Raw genomic sequence first — 19,336 nt, 5'->3', positions numbered from 1 at the left:
AAAGCCTACTATCTGCGGCGTATGTTTTCCCAAGCAATCAAGGCCATTGATAGTGTTGAGGGCATTACTCTATGTGATTTCTGGAAGAATTATAATATCCTTGATGCTATCAAAAACATCAGGGTGGCATGGGATGAAGTCAAGCGGATGACAATGAACGCAGTGTGGAAGAAACTCTGCCCAGAAATAATGCAAAATCGTTTAAAGGAAGGAGAGCAGACAATGACTGATATGGTTGTTGAGTTGACACGAGAATTACAGCAAGCGACGGAGACGTGCGCAACTGGCAAAGCAATTAGAGCTGGAAGTGGATAACGTTGACGTTAACGAGCTTCTTTTGAGTCACAATGAAGAGCTTACTAATGATGACCTTATTCAGTTGGAGGCATTCCGAAATTCGGAAGAAAATACTATGTCGATTGAACCGCCAACTCCAGACGTTTAGAAATTTACAACAAAGGGACTAGCCGAGGCTTTTAACCTGATAGACATGGCGCTAGCAAAATTAGAATCGATGGATCGAACACCAAGCAGTTCGAGAATGTTAGCCGCCATATCCATTCCGATATGTCTAGCTACAAGGCCATTTACGATAAAAAAAAAAAAAAAAAAGCGTGTGACCACACAATCTACTCTAAACATATTTGTGAGATGTTGCTCACAACAACGTCAAGATGACAACTCAGACGACCCCGACTACACTCAGCCTTCAACATCGAGAGGAGTAGAAGTTGCCAGAGAACAGCATTTCTCTTCACAACCATCCAGCACCAACTCTCCCACTACAGAGCTAAATTAGTTGTCACAAGACATTTTTTTATTTGAAAAGTGTTATTTCAGTTTGTTTTTATATTCTTTTATATATTTTTCATACTTTTATAGTTTATATCCGAGTAAATACTGCTGCATGATGTTTCATTTATAAAATAATACTGTGTAAATAATATACTGTACATATCTGTGTATATATATCTGTATATATATATATATATATATATATATATATATATATATATACATATAATAATAATAAATATTGCAGTTTCTTACAAAGTTACACTTAAGCAATTTACAAATTCGACTTATGTCAAATTCAAGTTACGTAAAGGTTCACGGAAGGCATTACTTACGTAACTCGGGGGATTACTGTACTTTGATTTCGAGTGGTCTGCATGCATGATGAACTTGAAGCAATCTTACCTTTCTCTTTGTATTCAGCAGCTTTGCTCAAAATTGCTCTTATAGTTGATTCACCCATTTTTGTGTTCTTGTCCTATCTTTGCTCTGGACTCTCCTTGTTCATTTTTCTTTATTATTCCAAGTTTTTCTTCCAATGAGATTATTTTTCTAATCATTTTCACACTTCCACTTTTTTGCTCACTAATTCTTTTACTCATGATGAAAGGGTGGGAAAATACTTTAAATTAAAAAATTAAGGAAAACAGTTGCAAAGGAGGGACGAGATATGATCTTCAAAAGGCTCTGTAATGAGCAGATGAGTTACATTTTGACAGTAAATTTGGAACACAGTGTACATGGAAATAGTGTAGTACGCCATTAAAATTCACTTCGTGAAATGTTTTAAATCGGTAATTAAATAATTTCATCCTGGCGAGTGGTTTTTTTAAAATAATTAGCCATAAAAATGTACAGAGAGAAATTTTTTTTAAATTTGTAACATTTATTTTTAAGATGTATATAGGCGCACTAATCGAATTTGGGTATAGAAAAAAAACGACGTGCTAATCGGGGGCACATTAATCGAGGAATTGCTGTACTTGGTATAATCCTTTATCCAAATGTAAGCAAGTGGGAGCCACACCCAGAGATGTCACCTCTGGGTCTAGCTCCCACTTGCTTACACTTCAATAAAGGTCGAAACCAGTCTGTGTAGTGACACCCTTCCCATAATGCATAACATTATACATGTCCATATGGATATGTGCTTTGCATTATGGGATACTAAGGCAAGTGATGTGAAGTCATTAGCTTCTATATACAAGTTGCCCCAGTCCTGAAAATACTTCAGGCACAAATTTTGCTTGCTTGCACTTGGATAAAGGATTAAATCAAGTATATCATTTCTTGGTATCTTTAATTTATGGTACATAGGAGATTTGAAAAGCTTCTCTTACAAGAATCAGTTAAAAATGTGCAAATATTATGTTTTTTTCCCTATATTTATATTGTACAGTGTCTCTGAGAATTTATTATAACAATGGTTATGTGCAGGAGGTGAAAACAGAACTATCTCTACCATTGCTATACCAAGCAAATAGTCAGTATGGCTACTCATCATGTCTGACAAGCCAACTGCTCATGTTATTCTTACTGCATTATTTTATTCTATTCTATGTTACCCAATGGGGCTTTATTACTGGCTGATTGGTCTAAGTGTTTCAATCTCTTTCCTGATCATTTCTGCAAATTTCATTTCTTGTAGTCAGAATATGATATACTTCCCACAATGTTTAATCCTTTCTTTCAGGGTTACACAGTGATCAGCAATAATTATGAATAATTATGGAGAGACACTATTGTGTTTAAGAACTTACTTTAATTAAAATTAAAATAAAACTTGACGTTTAGACCTTTATATCATGGTTATCTTCAGAAATACATACATACAGGGTGTTCGGGATAAATTTGACAGTTTCGTAAGGAAAAAGAAAATCTTCTTTGTATCTATTAAATTTAATGAATTGACAAAAAAACATTACAGGCAGAGTTAATTACAATACTATCAACAAGATTTACTCAAAATAACCACCATTAGCATCGATCACAGCTTCAATTCTGCTTCGGAACCTCGAACAAGCTGATGCTACAGTCTCCCTGGGAAGGGCCGCAAAAACTGTTTTAATTTTATCCATTAACTGGGCTTTTGTATTACTGGAAGTGCGATTGGTGTCTTTTTCAACTGCGCCCCATACAAAATAATCCATGGGGTTAAGGTCTGGGGAGTTTGGAGGCCAAACATTTGGACTGGTGAAGTCGTAGAAATTTTCAGACAACCATTTTTGACTTTTCCCAGAGGTGTGGCAAGGGGCCGAATCCTGCTGCCATACATACGGCCTACCATTGGCTACCCTTGTTATCCAGGGCTTGACTACAGTTAGCAACTCCACGAACAAAGCCCGAATTCCAATGCCAGGGTTCTTCAACACCTGTTCCTGCAGATTTGCGAGGAATTCTGCTGTACGAACGCAATCAGATCGTCTGCTAGGGATCTTTCTTCTTGCTACATCCTCGTAGTCACCATTGCAAGTCTCTAGTTCATGCCTGATTGTTTTTACTGTATTCAGGGAGCATTGGGCAGCAGTCGTAATATCCTTATTTTGATGGCGGGCACGAATCATCATGATACAAGTTATTCTCTTCCATGATTCAGGTGGGTTCCAGCTATCCATCCTTTCTGACATCTTGTATATGAATGAAGAAGGGTCCAAACTTTTAAATGAAGAGAAGTGTGTGTTAATACATGTAACTTACGGAAAAATATAATTAATTATAAATATGTCAAATTTATCCCGAACACCCTGTATATATATATATATATATATATATATATATATATATATATACACAATGGATCACAAGCTATGGTACATACTACAGTGGACTGAGAATAACTGCTTGACCATAGTTTGCCTTCTGGTGAAAATCAATTAAATAAAATACATCATTTTATATTGTGGTTAACCAATAATAGTCAGTTATACAGATTTGACCCTTAAGCACTCTTAAATAAAATACAATGAAACATAATTATGTTTCATTGTATTTTATTTAAATTAGTTACCATGTAGGTATCTAATTAAATTTATTTTCTTTTGGTATTCACTATGCAAATAATTCTCCTTTTTCCAGATGTTATGTGGGTCATGGAGAGATTCCAGATCCTTGGTAGCATCAGTCCATAATTTTTTGTTGAGATTTAGTTGGTCGATAAGCATTTCACATGCTTCCTTGAATTTAAGCTGATACCAGGTTTTGGTCCAATGTAGGAACTGCATGCCTTTCTAGTCAAATCCAATGGCATGTTTCAAGCATGGTCGGAAAGACTGCTTTTTCTCTGATGTACTTGATATATCATTTATGTTTTTCTTTTCATTTTGGAAAAGCCTGTTTCAGCTATGTAGGATAGGTTACAGGTGCAATGGATTTTGTATATACCTGGGTGAGCAAGGGAATGAATGGCATCTTTATAAGAGCTTAGTATACTTTTATTTTCATTGGTGGTCTACATGTGGCCTTAATGATGTATTTTTGTAATGTATTGTATATTCTTATGGATAATCCTCATATATAGGTGGCGCTAGTGTCCTTGGTAAATGTGGCGGTCGAGTTTAGCTAGTCTAGAAAACGTGTTTTTAAAGTTAAATATAGTGTGGCTTTTTGTTACAAATTATGCTGCAATTGTGCATCGGTTAGAAACAAGTGTCCTTCAGTGGTATTATTGTTTAGAACTGTGTTGTATATATTGTGTTTTCACTGCCGTTTGTTTCACTATAACAACGTGTAAAGATGGCATCCAACAAGAAACGTACGTCAGCGGCGCGCAGGACTTCTACTACTACACGAAAGGCTGGCTCAGCGTTAGATTTTTCGCAATGGATGCGTTGCGGAAACTGCTACATGTATGCACCGAAAAATGTGAAGGATCTGTGGTCGGTCTGGCAAAATAAGAAGAAAGAAAATGTCGACGTATGTGAGAAGTGTCGGGATAGGCTGGAGCATTTAGGAATGGAAGCTGACATCGGGACCGTAGCGGAAGAACTTCGGCGGGAGTTTATGAAAATGAAAAATGACCTTCATCTTCTTCATGAGGAAGTGGAAGTGATCGGTAAGGAGATTCTGGAAGTTAAAGCTGAGTTTAATGTGTTAAACAGAGAAATTAGGACTATAGAGATTACTTTAGCTGAAGTAACTAGAACAGGATTACATATGGGTGAGTCTTTGGTGAATGATTCAGTAATAAATAGTATGGAAGTGATTGGGAGTCAACATAATAAAACCACAAGTGGCCTAGAAGAAATGAGATGTAGTGAGAGTGGGGGGGTAAGTAATAGAGAGTTGAGTAATGAAGCTGGGAGAGTCATGCTGAATAGTGTAGAGAATGAGTCCATGAGTGTGGACTTGAATGAAGTTAAGAGTGGTAAAATATATGGTGATTCTATGATTAAGGGTATGGAGAGTGCTATGCATGAGGAGTGCTGGGCTGATGGGACAATAGAAAGAGTGGCTTTAGCGATAAAGAGAGGGCATGAAACAGACAAGATGATAGTTATGGTGGGTACGAATGACCTGAGAGGTAGTATAAATCGGGTAGGAAAAGATTTAAGAACATTATTAGATATTGTGAAGAGGAAAAGTGTCAATGGGAGAATAGTGTGCGTGCTGCCTCGTTTTGACAATTACGAGTTAAGTAGACGAGCAATGATAATGAATGATATGATTGCAAGAATGTGCAGAAAAAGAGGTCTGGAGTTTGTTGATGTTTGGAGTGTGTTTGAAGGAAAAAGGCAGTTGTATGCTAGAGATGGACTGCATCTTAACATGGAAGGACATAAGCGATTGAAGGAGTTATTGTTTTCTGAACAGGTTGAAGTTATTGGGCAGGGAAACTAATATTGAAAAGGTTGAGTGTAAGAGAGAGAAACTTTAGCACTGATTGTGTATTTATTGATCCTTATAGGCAAAATAAATTGCAGAAGAGAGGGGATAAAAATCGGCATAGGACTACGGTAGTTAGTGACTTATATATCAGTTCTAAAGCCGGTACAAGATCTAGAGGGAATCTGCAATTTTTGTATACCAATGCTAGAAGCATTCGAAATAAGAGAGAAGAATTTTTGGCATTAGTCAGTGAAATCTCACCAAAAGTTGTAGGCATTAGTGAAACTTGGCTGTCAGCAGAAGATGTGGTCACTGGAATTGAATGTGATGGGTACAGTATTTTCAGGGAGGATAGAGAAGATAGAACAGGAGGAGGAGTACTGTTGATGATAGCTGATGTGTTGCAGCCAAAGAAAGTAGTATATCATGATGATAGACATGTGAATGAGAGTTCATTTGAGGCAGTCTGGTGCGAAATAGTGACCAACGCAACCAAATATACAGTTGGATGCTGCTATAGGCCAGGGAGTACGGGGGAAGATATTGAATTCATGCATCAGCAACTTAGTGCAATGAGTGAAGGCTTAGTGATTATTATGGGGGATTTTAATTATGGTGATATCAATTGGAAGGAGGAAATATCACGTAGCAAAAAGGAAATGGAGTTCATACATCTTCTACGAGATAATTACTTGAAACAGCACGTAACTGAAGGGACACGTGGTGTGAGAGTGTTGGACCTGGTTATTGGTTCAGAGGTTATATGCATAAGTAAGGTGTCCTCGTTACCACCAGTTGGTGAAAGCGATCATGTGGTATTGACTTGGGAGGTTGCAAAATCTGTGGATTTTTCTATTAAGAAGGGGTATGTACGGAACTACAGGTTAGGCAATTATAACAAGCTTCGGAGTGAGTGTGCAGCCATCCCATGGCAAAACATATTGCAAGGGAAAGATGTCAGCAGTGCTTGGGATAAAATCAGCGGGTATCTGAGGAAAGCAATATCAGATTGTGTCCCTATGGTCAGGAGGTCAAACAAGGCAGGCATTAGATGGATGAGCAGTAGTATCAAGCTTGAACTGCAAAAAAAGAAAATGTTATGGAGAATTTACAAGGAGAAGGGCGATCAGGACACCCATGAGCAGTACAAGGCTCAAGCTAGGAAGGTTACCAACATAGTAAGAAAAGCTAAATCAGATTATGAGAAGACCTTAGCCAAAGAGATCAAGGGTAATCCCAAAGAGTTCTTCCGCTATGTGGCAAGTAAGAGGAAGAATGACTTCGGAAGGATAACCTTAGTGGGTGCTGATGGTATTGAGGTGACAAAATCAGATGTAATAGTCGAGTTACTGAGTGATCACTTCTCAAAAGTCTATCACCCAAGTGAGGATATCTCTATACCTATAGCAATACCTAATGTGAGAATTGAAGCTAAAGAATCAGAGGTATTAAATATATTGCAAAACTTAAATGCAAACACTGCGGTAGGCTTAGATGGAATATCAGCTCGGGTGTTGCGTGAATGTGCAAATGAATTGTCAACCCCTCTTACCTGGATATTTAATTTAAGTTTGAACTCTGGTATGGTCCCTAGGGAGTGGAAGTTAGGCAAAGTGGTTCCTTTGCATAAGGGTGGCTCTAAAACTGCGGTATTGAATTACAGACCAATCACCATCTCAGGAGTAGTGGTAAAAGTATTGGAAAAGTTGGTTAAAGACAAAATTCAAGAATGGGTGGATCAGGATATGATACTCTATAGAGGCCAACATGGTTTTGTTAAAGGTAGATCCTGCCTTAGCAATCTATTAACTATTCATAATAGAATAACATCCGAGTTGGACAAAGGAACTGGCTACACAGTGGTACTTCTGGATTTTGCTAAGGCTTTTGACAGGATACCCCATAGAACACTGTTATGCAAATTGGAGCAGATGGGAATGGATATTAAATTGGTGATATGGATAGGAGAATGGCTCAGGGAGAGATACCATAAGGTGGTGTATGGAGGAGCCAAGTCCAGAATGAGGCAGGTGACCAGTGGTGTACCTCAGGGCTCTGTGCTTGGGCCAATGTTGTTTAATTTGTATATAAATGATATAGGAAACGGCTTAAAGGGAGATATTCAGTTGTTTGCTGATGATGCAAAGTTGTGTAGTGCAATAAAAAATCAAGCTGATGTTGAAAGTTTGCAGGAGGATTTAAATAAGCTGGTAAAATGGGCAAAAGAAAATGGATGTCAGTTCAATGTGGAAAAGTGTAAAGTCATGCATTTTGGGATTAAAAGATTACCAGCTGTGTACTACATCGATGGAAAGGTACTCCAAGAGATTGATGAGGCTAGGGACTTAGGGGTATTGGTAGATAGGGAGATGAAGTTCAGAGGACACATTGCTAAGGTGTCCAAGATTGCACATAGGATTACTTGGTTGTTGAGGAACACACTAACATCCAGAGATAAAGAGGTTATTATTCCCCTTTATAAAGCATTGATACTTCCACATTTGGATTACTGTGCTCAGGTCTGGTCACCTGGATTCCTTGGAGATGAGGAGGCTGTGGAGAGGGTTCAGAGAAGAGTGACCAAGTTGGTGAGTGATATAAAAAATGCTCCCTACATTGATAGATTGAGAGCTTGTGGATTGCAGAGATTGGTTGATAGGCGAAGAAGAGGGGATATGATAGAAACATTCAAATTACTAAAAGGTTTTTATAGGATTGATGCAGGGGAAATGTTTCAGCTGTGTGATAGTGATGGAAGAACAAGAGGTCATCTCTGGAAATTAAAGAAGAGTGTGGTTAACAAAGGTGTCAGAACAAGATTTTTTGCCTGGAGGGTGGTGAATGAGTGGAATTCATTGCCTGACTTAGTTGTGAGCTCTTCGTCTGTAAATGAATTCAAGAAGAGATATGACAGATATTGTTTTGCTAGTTTGGGTCTCCCGCGATGAGTCTACTGACTCCATGGAGATACCCGTAATAATAATAATAATAATAATAATAATACAGGGATGGCTATGACCTTATTGTAATCTTTTTTTATTTTTGAATGTGTTTTTGTGAAGGGTTCTATGGATTGTTTTCTTGTTATAGACATTTTTCTTATTATTTCAAATTTATTCTTCAGAGACTACCCATCAGAGCAAGTTGTTAAGGGTTTGTTTTTTAGAGGATTAATAACATCTAGTTTTTGTGTAGGGTGGTGGTATGAGTCTCTATGTTGGTTTACGATAAATGGTAGGTCCTCCTACATAAAAAAGCACAATCCTTCATAAACAAAATTAAAAATATTACAGACAGCCTGAGGGAGCACATGTAACAAGTGTATCCAGAAAATGAAGTATGTTGATGTTTTCAATTTTAATAACGAATCGAATGTATCTGTGTTGAATATTTAGGTGGCTGAGGGACGAAATGGTGAATATGTCATCAACATATCTTAGCCAAACTTTGGGTTTCAGGTCACTGAATCTAGAGATCTCTGTTCAAAATGTTCCATATAAAGGTTTGCTATGGGAGGGAAAACTGAGGAGCCATGGCTGTATCTTCTTTTTTGCAGGTAGAAATGATTTTGCCACACAAAATAACCTGAATGAAGAACATGGACAAAAAAAAAGCTATGATGTTGGGAGGAAATTTGTTTTGTAAAAAAATAACTGTGTCAGTGTTTGGGACATTCATGAAAAGGGCAATAATGTCAAAACTGACTGTAATATTTTTAATTTTGTTTATGAAGTGTTGTGTGTTTTTTATGTAGGAAGGGAAAATGACCTACCAACTCCTTAAGTGCCTAGTTTCTTGGTTATATGATAGGCTGAAGTGGTAGCCTATTTTCATGCATGTCATAATGTGAGGAGAAGTGTGCATAGTGAGGTATCAACTTTTTAATTGTTTCTGTCAGCTACGTGGTTACTGAATTAAGCAATTCTGTTTTTTCTTTTTTAATGCATTCTGTATGGTTATAGTTAACTGATTGGTATATGTTAATGTCAGGTAACAGTTTGTTCATTTTTACTAGGTTAAGAACCTTTACAAAGCATTACTTTTGTTGGCTTACACCTAATTTTTCAAACCATCATCCAACATATCCTCAATATCAAAACTATTGACTTATGATTTAAATACAGACTAAGTATTTATACCAAACTTTGTACTGAGTCAAAACATGGTACCGATTAATGGAATTACATCTAAACATCAAGACAGGATTGAAGTCCAGTATAATGTGCCATTTTCATCATATAATAGTAGCATTTCTCCACAAACATTGTCACATGTCTCTTCTAGATTTACAAAGCTTAAATACAGATCTTTGATTCACACAATTTCTCAATTATCTGTCTTAAAGTGACAATCTGATTCTGACAACATTCATTTGGCTTGAACCCAGCTTGTTCTTCGCAAGTTTCTCTTTTATAATTTTTCTCAGCAATATTTCATATCCTCTTCTTAAATGTGATTGCATGAATATCACCTGGAAAACTCAGTTGGAATATTTGTAATTCTCTTATTACTTTATTTCCCTCCATATACATGGGTACTATCAGAGCTTGTTCCAATCATCTGGAATTTGATCTTATGACCAAGCCTTCTGAATTATGAAGTGCAATCACTGTAAACCTTTTATACTTCTATATTTGAAATTATTCCAGACATCTATATCTTCAGTTTTCAAGACATCGTGATCATCTTGATTGCTTTTACAGTACCCTTTCCTCTGTTTCACATATAGCTTCCAAAACATTTTACAACTTTCCTGATATCTATCTTCTATATTCTTACAAAGCTTCCATGACATATGTTTAGCTATGTATAGAAAGGCTTAGGTATCATTGATGATTCATAATAATGTTTTACAGTATAAACAACCAAGAGAGAGGAAAAAAAATTACTAAACTCACTAATATTTTGCTGGTTTTCTAACCAGCATCATCATCAGAGCACAACTGTAACTGTGATAGGCACTAAACTACATAATTGAGAAAAAGAATTTAAATTATAAATGACAGATCTAATGTCCTTATATGGCACCGTCTCAATTTAGAGAAGTCAGGCTATCAGACCTTAAAATGATAGTTTCCAATATCTTTGGTAAATTAATGCAACCACACTTCTTGAGGTTAGCTCCAGAATCATGGTTCATACCTGATGCTGATTTTAAAAATAGTCTCTCAGACTTATGACTTCTTTGTAATAAAGATGTTTTCCACCATCTGATCTATATGAAGGAGTATCCAGAGCATGGTCTGCCAATCCTAACTTACCACACAGATGATCACAGATGTCATTTTTCTTTTTTATTTTGTCTATATTAACTGAACATCCTGTTGAACATCCCAGAGTGTATATACGTCCTTGTGCCTGCAATTTGGCCTACTTTGGGCAGATTGGTAGATCAGTTAACATCCTCCTTGAGGAATGGTGATGGGGGGGTGGGGGGGGGGGGGGGTGGGGGGGGGGGGGGGTGGGGGGGGGGGGGGGTGGGGGGGGGGGGGGGTGGGGGGGGGGGGGGGTGGGGGGGGGGGGGGGTGGGGGGGGGGGGGGGTGGGGGGGGGGGGGGGTGGGGGGGGGGGGGGGTGGGGGGGGGGGGGGGTGGGGGGGGGGGGGGGTGGGGGGGGGGGGGGGTGGGGGGGGGGGGGGGTGGGGGGGGGGGGGGGTGGGGGGGGGGGGGGGTGGGGGGGGGGGGGGGTGGGGGGGGGGGGGGGTGGGGGGGGGGGGGGGTGGGGGGGGGGGGGGGTGGGGGGGGGGGGGGGTGGGGGGGGGGGGGGGTGGGGGGGGGGGGGGGTGGGGGGGGGGGGGGGTGGGGGGGGGGGGGGGTGGGGGGGGGGGGGGGTGGGGGGGGGGGGGGGTGGGGGGGGGGGGGGGTGGGGGGGGGGGGGGGTGGGGGGGGGGGGGGGTGGGGGGGGGGGGGGGTGGGGGGGGGGGGATTTTTTTGAGTTGTTTTTGGATTGTATCCATTTTGTATGGCTGTATTTTTGATTATTTCCAATTCTTGGTTTAAAGATTCTTCAAAGGAGCAGAATCTGTCTGTTCTGGTTACTAATGATTTAATGACGCCAAATTTTTGAGATGGTGTTGTCTTTATTTCTACCTGTTTTCATAATTTTGTCATTTTATTGCTAATTTTTATTATTATATTCCTATTCAGTAAAAAAAACCTTCTTAATGTTATTAGTGTAAATGATGAACCAGTGTAGAGATAGTGAGCACCCTTGTTTTACACCTGAAATGTTGAGATTGCTGTGCATTAACTTGATATAATTTGTACCATTTTTGAAAAGCTTTTCTCTCAGCACTTTGTCATATGCCTTTTCCAGATCTGCTAACCACAAATACACATTCTTGATTCCCACAATTTCTCAGCTGTTTCTCTTAAAGTGAAAATCTGAACTTGACAGTGTTATTTGGCATGAATCTAACTTATTTCCCAAGTTTTCTTTGACAATTTTATGCTTTCATAATTCTTACCTGGAAAGTTCAGTGGGAATATTATACATTCAGTTTTATTTCCATTTTTAAAGATGGTTACTATGCTAGCTCTACTTCAACCATTAAAAAATCAGTCTCCTGATGAAGACTTGCTGAATTATCCGGTGTCAACACTTTAAAAAACTTACCAGATTTAAGCATTTCTGGTCAGATATCATTTACCACATGCCTTTTCTCATTTTGGATTTCTAATGGATTTTTTTGTATCAAATATTGATATGTATTCCTTGTTCCATTCCTCTTGAATATTTTCACTGTTCTGATGCTACTTATTTCATTTAATAATCTTTTGAATTATTCCAAATATCCAGAATATTAAATTGATATATAATATTGGATTTATTGGACCATGGTTTTGATAAACATTTATACATAATCATCGACTAGTTTCGCCAGCTGTGTCTGTCTGGCTTTATCAAGACGAGAAAGGTTATACTAATATTAAATGCAAAAACCAAAGAATGCAGTAACGATTGTCATTGTTAAGACTTAGTCATTGTTATTAAGTCACGTTTTATAATTTTTCATGTAATTAATTCTGCTAAACTTAATGAATTTAATAGGTTTATCCAAATGTCTTTTAATATTATTCCCTGGTTTCTGTTAAGGTTATTTCCTGTCCATAGGACTACTGCAGCTTCTTTAAAGGTTCTACATCTGTAATCCTCTTCAATATATGGCATGGAGCTGTTGTCCCAATCTATTGAATGGTTTGAAGTTGAGAAATGATGTGCTAACCCTGAGGTGTCTGTTCTATTATTATTGACATCTCCGACATGTTCCTTCTTTCGGATTTCTAGGTTTCGTGAAGTTTGGCCGTTGTAAGTCAGTCCACACGTACATGGTATGCTGTAGACACCTGCATATTTGTAGAAAGCGATGCTATAAGATCCCCTAAGGATAGCATCGCTTTCTACAAATTTATTATTATGGTTAATGCAAGCTAGAAAATGTTAATTGATACACATTTAGAAACAGGGGAAAAAGTTCAATTTTTTTAGCTAAGAGCAAGCAGTATAACTAAAGGTTAATAGAATTATTGATGTTTATCATTCTTGTAGCAAGGCTTATATTTAGTCATACATAACTGGTAATTAGCTTAAGGAATTAACAACACATATAAAGGATATTAATTAGAGCAAACTTTAATGAATGCCTTCAATATTTCGGCAACGTCACGTTGCCATCTTCAGGAACATACAAATGTGTTCCTATAAAAAAAAAATTTACAGCACAAAGGTCTCCATAAAGAAGTTGGCCAAGGGTGGGGAAAGTTTCTCCTCTATCTATTTGTAGAAACGATAGAGGAGACATCCATGGGTTCACCACTTTTCCCACCCTTGGCCAATTTCTTTATGTAGACCTTTGAAGAGAAAACCTTAAACTCTGCCCCACAAAAACCCACTATTTGGCTTCGGTACGTGGATGATTTGTTTGCTATTTGGCCACATGGCTCAGATACACTCCACTCCTTCCTAACACACTTAAACAACCAACATACCAGAGTCCAGTTCACCTTAGAAAAAGAGGAAAACAACACCCTCTCCTTCCTAGACACTCTAATCACTTGCCAGCCTGATGGATCTTTGTTTTTCTCTGTTTATAGAAAACCCACCCATACAGGCAGATACATTCACCAGCAATCCCCCCCCCTCAACAATATGGAGTTATAAAAACACTATTCAACAGGGCAAAATTAATCTGCTCAGAACACGATGCCCTAACCACTGAACTAAACCACATCCTCAACACTTTCTTAGCCAATGGCTACAACCTCCAAAAAAAAAAAAAATACTAAAACCAGTAAACCACAACCCTCCTCTCCCCCCCTTCACAATAAAGATTACACTAAATCTATCACCATCCCCTACGTCCGGGACACCTCTGAGAAAATAACCAATATCCTCAAAAAATATGACCTGACTTCGTGTTATAGATCATATAAAAAGTTGGCATCCCTTATCCGCTCTACCAAAGACCAACCCCCCCCCCCCCCCCAGATCTACCTGGTGTATACCAGCTCCCTTGCAGCTGTAAATTGTCCCACTTTGGCCAAACAGGCAGGACAGCAAATATCAGGATTTCAGAACACAAAGACTACATCCGGTTTCACCAGTACAGCCACTCTGGGCTGGCATACCATGCCTTAGATACCTGCCATAGAATTCGTTGGAAGAAAACTAAAATAATACACCGCAGCAAGTTCAAGTATGAAAGATTATTCATGGAATCATCAGCAGCTCTAAAAAACATTCCAAACCTCAACAAATTTGGGAAGCCTACATTATGAGAACTTCAGCCCAACGACCAAGACAACCCAATTAGCCCACTAGGGGGGGCACCATTAGAACTTTAGGAACAATATGAGTTTCTTGCCTTCTTCCTAATTTGCTTTTGTTAGTGCCTACGTGCACATACCATATTTGTATGTTCCTGAAGATGGCAACATGATGTTGCCAAAATATTGAAGGTATTCATTAAAGTTTGCTTTAATTAATATCCATTATATGCATTGTTAATTCCTTAAGCTAATTACCAGTGATGTTTATCAATCAAAAATATCAGATACTCTCTTCCAGCTGCATCTGATCAACATATGAATATTGCAGAATTTTGTTATTTTCATCTCTTTTTTTTCTTTAAACCACATATAAGCTTTGGAAAATTGTAGTCAGGCTCTTTTTGAATAAAATTTAATCACTTTGTTATATGTTAAACGTCCCCAGTGGGGAAAGCAGCCAGGTAAGCCATTCTACGTTTATAATAATGTTTTACAATTGAGTTCATACCATATAAAAATATGATAGTTTTCAGAACTTGTGTAATTATGAATGTTATTAAATATTATGCATAATATTTTATAACATCTATAGCAATGCCCTAAATATTTTTGCAAAACTGATTTGGGGTGCAATTTTATATAAGAACCAAATTTAGTTAATACTTTCACAACATATTTTGTTTTCTTTAAAAAAATATTCCAGACTAGTGACAGGCTGTGAAAATACATTATTCCATTACCTTCACATGGACCTTGCAGATGGTGTCTTCCTAGCACCTGCTGTGCACGATAACAAATGGCTACATGGACCAGCCAGTGAAGAGATAATGAAGAATTTCTACCAGTCTTGCTTGGACATACATAAAGTTTTTCAGACTTCATTAAGGTGTAAGGTAAATATATAGGTTTTACGAATTTAACATGTACATGGAAGAAAAGCAGCCAAAATGGTTTAGCCTGCCACTGAAAATTATTGAAAGAAAGGATAATAAATATCCATTGCCATTTTGTAACAAAGTAGATATATTGTGTTTTCCTTTCTGAAATTTCAAGTTTCAGAAATGATCAAGTGTTTGCAAAAACGTATCCTTCAGCATGCAGCAACTTAATTTTGCACTACTCTAATTACATGCACATGCCAATAGATTTTAATATATGGAGTTGACAAAGGTAACATCAAATTTTATTATTATTATTGTTCCGGGAAACTCCAAGGAGTCAACAGACTCATCGAGGGAGGCCCTAACATCATGTCAAGAACAACTATTCAACATTCACACAGTATCTATCATACCTTGCCTTGAACTCATTCACGATCATAGCACCCACAACAGTCTCTGGAAGCTTATTCCACTCATTCACCACTCTCAAAGTAAAAAACCTAGCTTTAACACCCTTGTCAACCATGCTCTTGCCCAGCTTCCATGCATGGCCCCTAGTCCTCCCACCACCAGTCATATTTTCAAAAATATCTTCTGGATCAATCTTATAAAAACCCTTCAGTAATTTGAATGTCTCAATCATATCATCCCTCCTTTGCCTATCGTCCAATTTCTGCAACCCACAAATCCTCAACTTATTCTCATAAGGTTCATTCCACAGACCTGCTATCATCTTGGTCCCTCGTCTCTGGACCCTCTCCACTTCCTCCCCATCACGAAGAAACCCTGGTGCCCATAACTGGGCACAGAAGTCCAGATGGGGTCTTATCAAGGCTCGATACAGAGGAACAACAACTTGTTTGTCTCTGCATGTTAAAGTATTTTTCAGAAGCCAAGTGATTTGGTGAGCTGTTTTAGTCACTTTTGCAATGTGCCCCCTAAACTTCAACTCCCTATCCACCAACACTCCCAAATCCCTGGCCTCATCAATCTCCTGGAGTACGGTTCCACCAATGCGATATACTGCTGCTATTCTTTTCACCCCAAAGTGCTTAGCCTTACACTTTGCCACATTAAATTGACATCCATTTTTCCTAGCCCAGTCCTCCAAACTATCCAAATCATCCTGTAAAATTTTGAAATCCTGTGCACTCACAATTGCTCTACCCAACTTTGCATCATCAGCGAACAAGTGAACACTTCCTCTCAGATCCTTTCCAATATCATTGATGAACAAATTGAAAAGCAGTGGTCCAAGAACAGAGCCCTGCGGCACTCCACTAGTCACAAGACGTCTTTTAGACTCCACTCCTGAATAAACCACTCTCTGGTATCTCTCCTTCAACCACCCTCCTATTCATCTCACCAACCCTATATCTATCCCCATCTGCTCCAGTTTACTGATTAGGGTTCCATGTGGTATCCTATCAAAGGCCTTGGCAAGGTCCACTAGAATCACTGTAAACCCATTACCCTTATCCAGTTCAGCTGTCACTGTGTTATAAAACATGAGCAAGTTACTGAGGCATGATCTATCCTTCACAAAACCATGTTGTCCCCCATACAATATCCCATTTTCATCTATCCAATCCTGTATTCTTTTCTTGACTAATTTCTCTAAGACCTTGACAATGATTCCTGATATGCTAATTGGTCGGTAATTTACAACAGCAGTCTTGGAACCACCTTTATGCAGTGGAACTATTTCCCCTCTTTCCACCCGCTCGGGACTAACCCAGACCCGTGACTTAAATTAACAAAATGGTCAAGGGTACTGACAGTTCTTTAGCTGCTTCTCGTACAACATGAGCTGGTATACCATCCAATCCCACAGATGTATTGACATTGAGGTTATGCAATAGACTACTCACCTCCACTTCATTCACCACAATTCCCGTATAATCTACTGGTTTATTCGTTTCTGCAATGTCACCACCTGGATGATATATTCTTGCAAAGTGCTCACTCAGTAACTCAACTATCTCAACTGATTCAGTTACCTCCCTACCATTGGCATTCCTTAAAATCATTCTGCCATGTACATTTTTCATTTTACTTGCTACATATCTAAAAAACTGTTTAGGATTCTCTTTAGCCTGCATGGCCAATGTTCTTTCGTAATCCTTTTTTGCTTTTCTTACCACACTCATCACCCTTCTGGCCTGCGCTTTATACCGTTCATATGCCTGCCGGTCACCTTTCTCCTTAAATTCCCTCCATAGTTGTTTCTTTTTTTGCAGCTCAAGCTTAATGGTGTTATTCATCCATTTAACCCCTACTTGATTTATTGTTCGGACTCTAGGTATACAGTCAGCCATTGCTTCATGCAACCATTCTTAACTACCTCCCATGCACTATCAACTTCTAGTCCTTGCAGTTGTACATGCCATGGCACTGAACCAATCAAACTCCTAAGCTTGTCATACTTTCCAGCCCGATAATTCCACATGTACCCTGTCTTTATTGAAAATTCTACACCTTTAGCCACCTCCCAAGTCAAGACCCTATGATCAGACTCACCAATTGGTGGCAATATGGTCATATTTGTTACAGCCAAATCCTCAGATGTAATTACTAGGTCAAGCACTCGCTGACCCCTAGTATTTTCCATTACATGCTGTCGCAGATAGTTATCCCTTAATAACCGCATAAAATCCAATTCCTTCCTCCCATGTGTCCTCTCCTCACTCCAATCAATGCGACCATAGTTGAAATCTCCCATAATAATCACCCTCCTTCCACTCATTTCTTCTGTTTGCTTGTGCATACTGTCACCACCATCTTTTCCATCACCTGGTCTATAGCAGCACCCAATTGTATATTTAGTTCTGCTAGCCACAAAATCACACCAAATGGCCTCAAATGTGCTCTTTTCTCTATCCTGCAATTCAACTTCTATTCTCCTTGGCTGTAGCTCATCACCTATCATCAACAATACTCCTCCCCCCATTTTATTCTCTCTGTCATTCCTGAACACACTATACCAATCACATTCAATCCCACTGGCTATATCATCTACTGTCAGCCATGTCTCACTAAATACCAATAACCTGTGGTCTGGAAGTGCCAATCATGGCCAAAAACTCTTCCTTCTTGTTCCTAATACTCCTAGTATTAGTGTACATGAATTTAAGACCCTCATTAGCCCCAACCCTACCTTGATGCCTTATATTAACTATCCCACTCTGATTTGTTGTCCTTATTTGCTCTGGCATATTATATTCATTCTTACATTCAACTGCCCCCCTAAGGACTATATATCTACTCCCCCTCCCCCTTAACAAATCTAGTTTCCCTGAATTGGCACATCCACTACATTCAGCAACACTTTCTCAAGTCTTCTCACACTGTAACCATTCAAATGCAAGCCATCCATCTTATATAGATCCTTTCACCCATCAAACTGACTCCACACGTCCACAAATTCCACACCACTCGTCATACATAACCCACGCATAAAGTCATTCGCAATTATGGCCCTCCTTTTAAACATTTCACTGTCATACCTTGGCAAAAGACTAATCATTCTAACTCTCTCACTCTTTTCTTTTGCTTCCTCAAACAATTCATTCAGGTCTTCTATCATTTCCATTTTATCTCCTTTCAAATCATTCGTACCTGCCACAACAATCATTTCTTTCACCCCCTTTCCTTTTGCTCTCTAATAGACTCAGTTACATCCTTTATGGTCGCACCAGGTTGGTACGATTTTGTCAAATCCTCTAGTAACACACCTTGTACTAACGAGCCTCCATACAGCACTTTATCCTTCATTTTGTTCATGTTCACATTCATATGTTTATTTTTCCTGTCATACCTTTTATTATTGATTGGTTCATTCAGTCGACTTTTGTTCATGCACTCTAGCTGCTGTTTTGCCCTTTCTGTCGCACCATTCAACAACGCGATCTCACTCAATGCATCTATCTCATCTTTTTTATTCTCTGAAAAATCATTAATACTATCATTCACACTTTCTTTATTCACACTCTCACAATTCTCATGTACAACCTTGCCGTTTCTTGTCATATCCCTATTTTCTTCGTTCTGAAGTTTGACAAAAATATCA

General features: G+C 38.7%; 2 protein-coding genes across 2 annotated transcripts in view; both read left to right on the top strand.

Moving 5' to 3' along the window:
- LOC150104772 (protein inturned-like) overlaps positions 1-12,224 on the top strand; it is a 369,111-nt gene extending 356,887 nt beyond the window's left edge. Inside the window, exon 18 of the mRNA XM_090395627.1 lies at positions 12,138-12,224. Coding sequence (XP_090251753.1) covers positions 12,138-12,224 — 87 coding nt within the window. The remainder of the gene's footprint in view (positions 1-12,137) is intronic.
- A 2,871-nt stretch (positions 12,225-15,095) lies between these two features.
- The window catches only part of LOC150104771 (protein inturned-like), a 37,491-nt gene continuing 33,250 nt past the window's right edge, over positions 15,096-19,336 (top strand). Inside the window, exon 1 of the mRNA XM_090396210.1 lies at positions 15,096-15,279. Coding sequence (XP_090252336.1) covers positions 15,133-15,279 — 147 coding nt within the window. The 5' untranslated portion in view covers positions 15,096-15,132. The remainder of the gene's footprint in view (positions 15,280-19,336) is intronic.

Source organism: Typopeltis vanoorti, chromosome 7 (assembly GCF_054136105.1).
Source record: "Typopeltis vanoorti isolate ZY-2024b chromosome 7, IOZ_Tvanoo_1.0, whole genome shotgun sequence".
NCBI lineage: Eukaryota > Metazoa > Arthropoda > Arachnida > Uropygi > Thelyphonidae > Typopeltis > Typopeltis vanoorti.
This window is presented reverse-complemented; position numbering and strand designations above follow the sequence as displayed.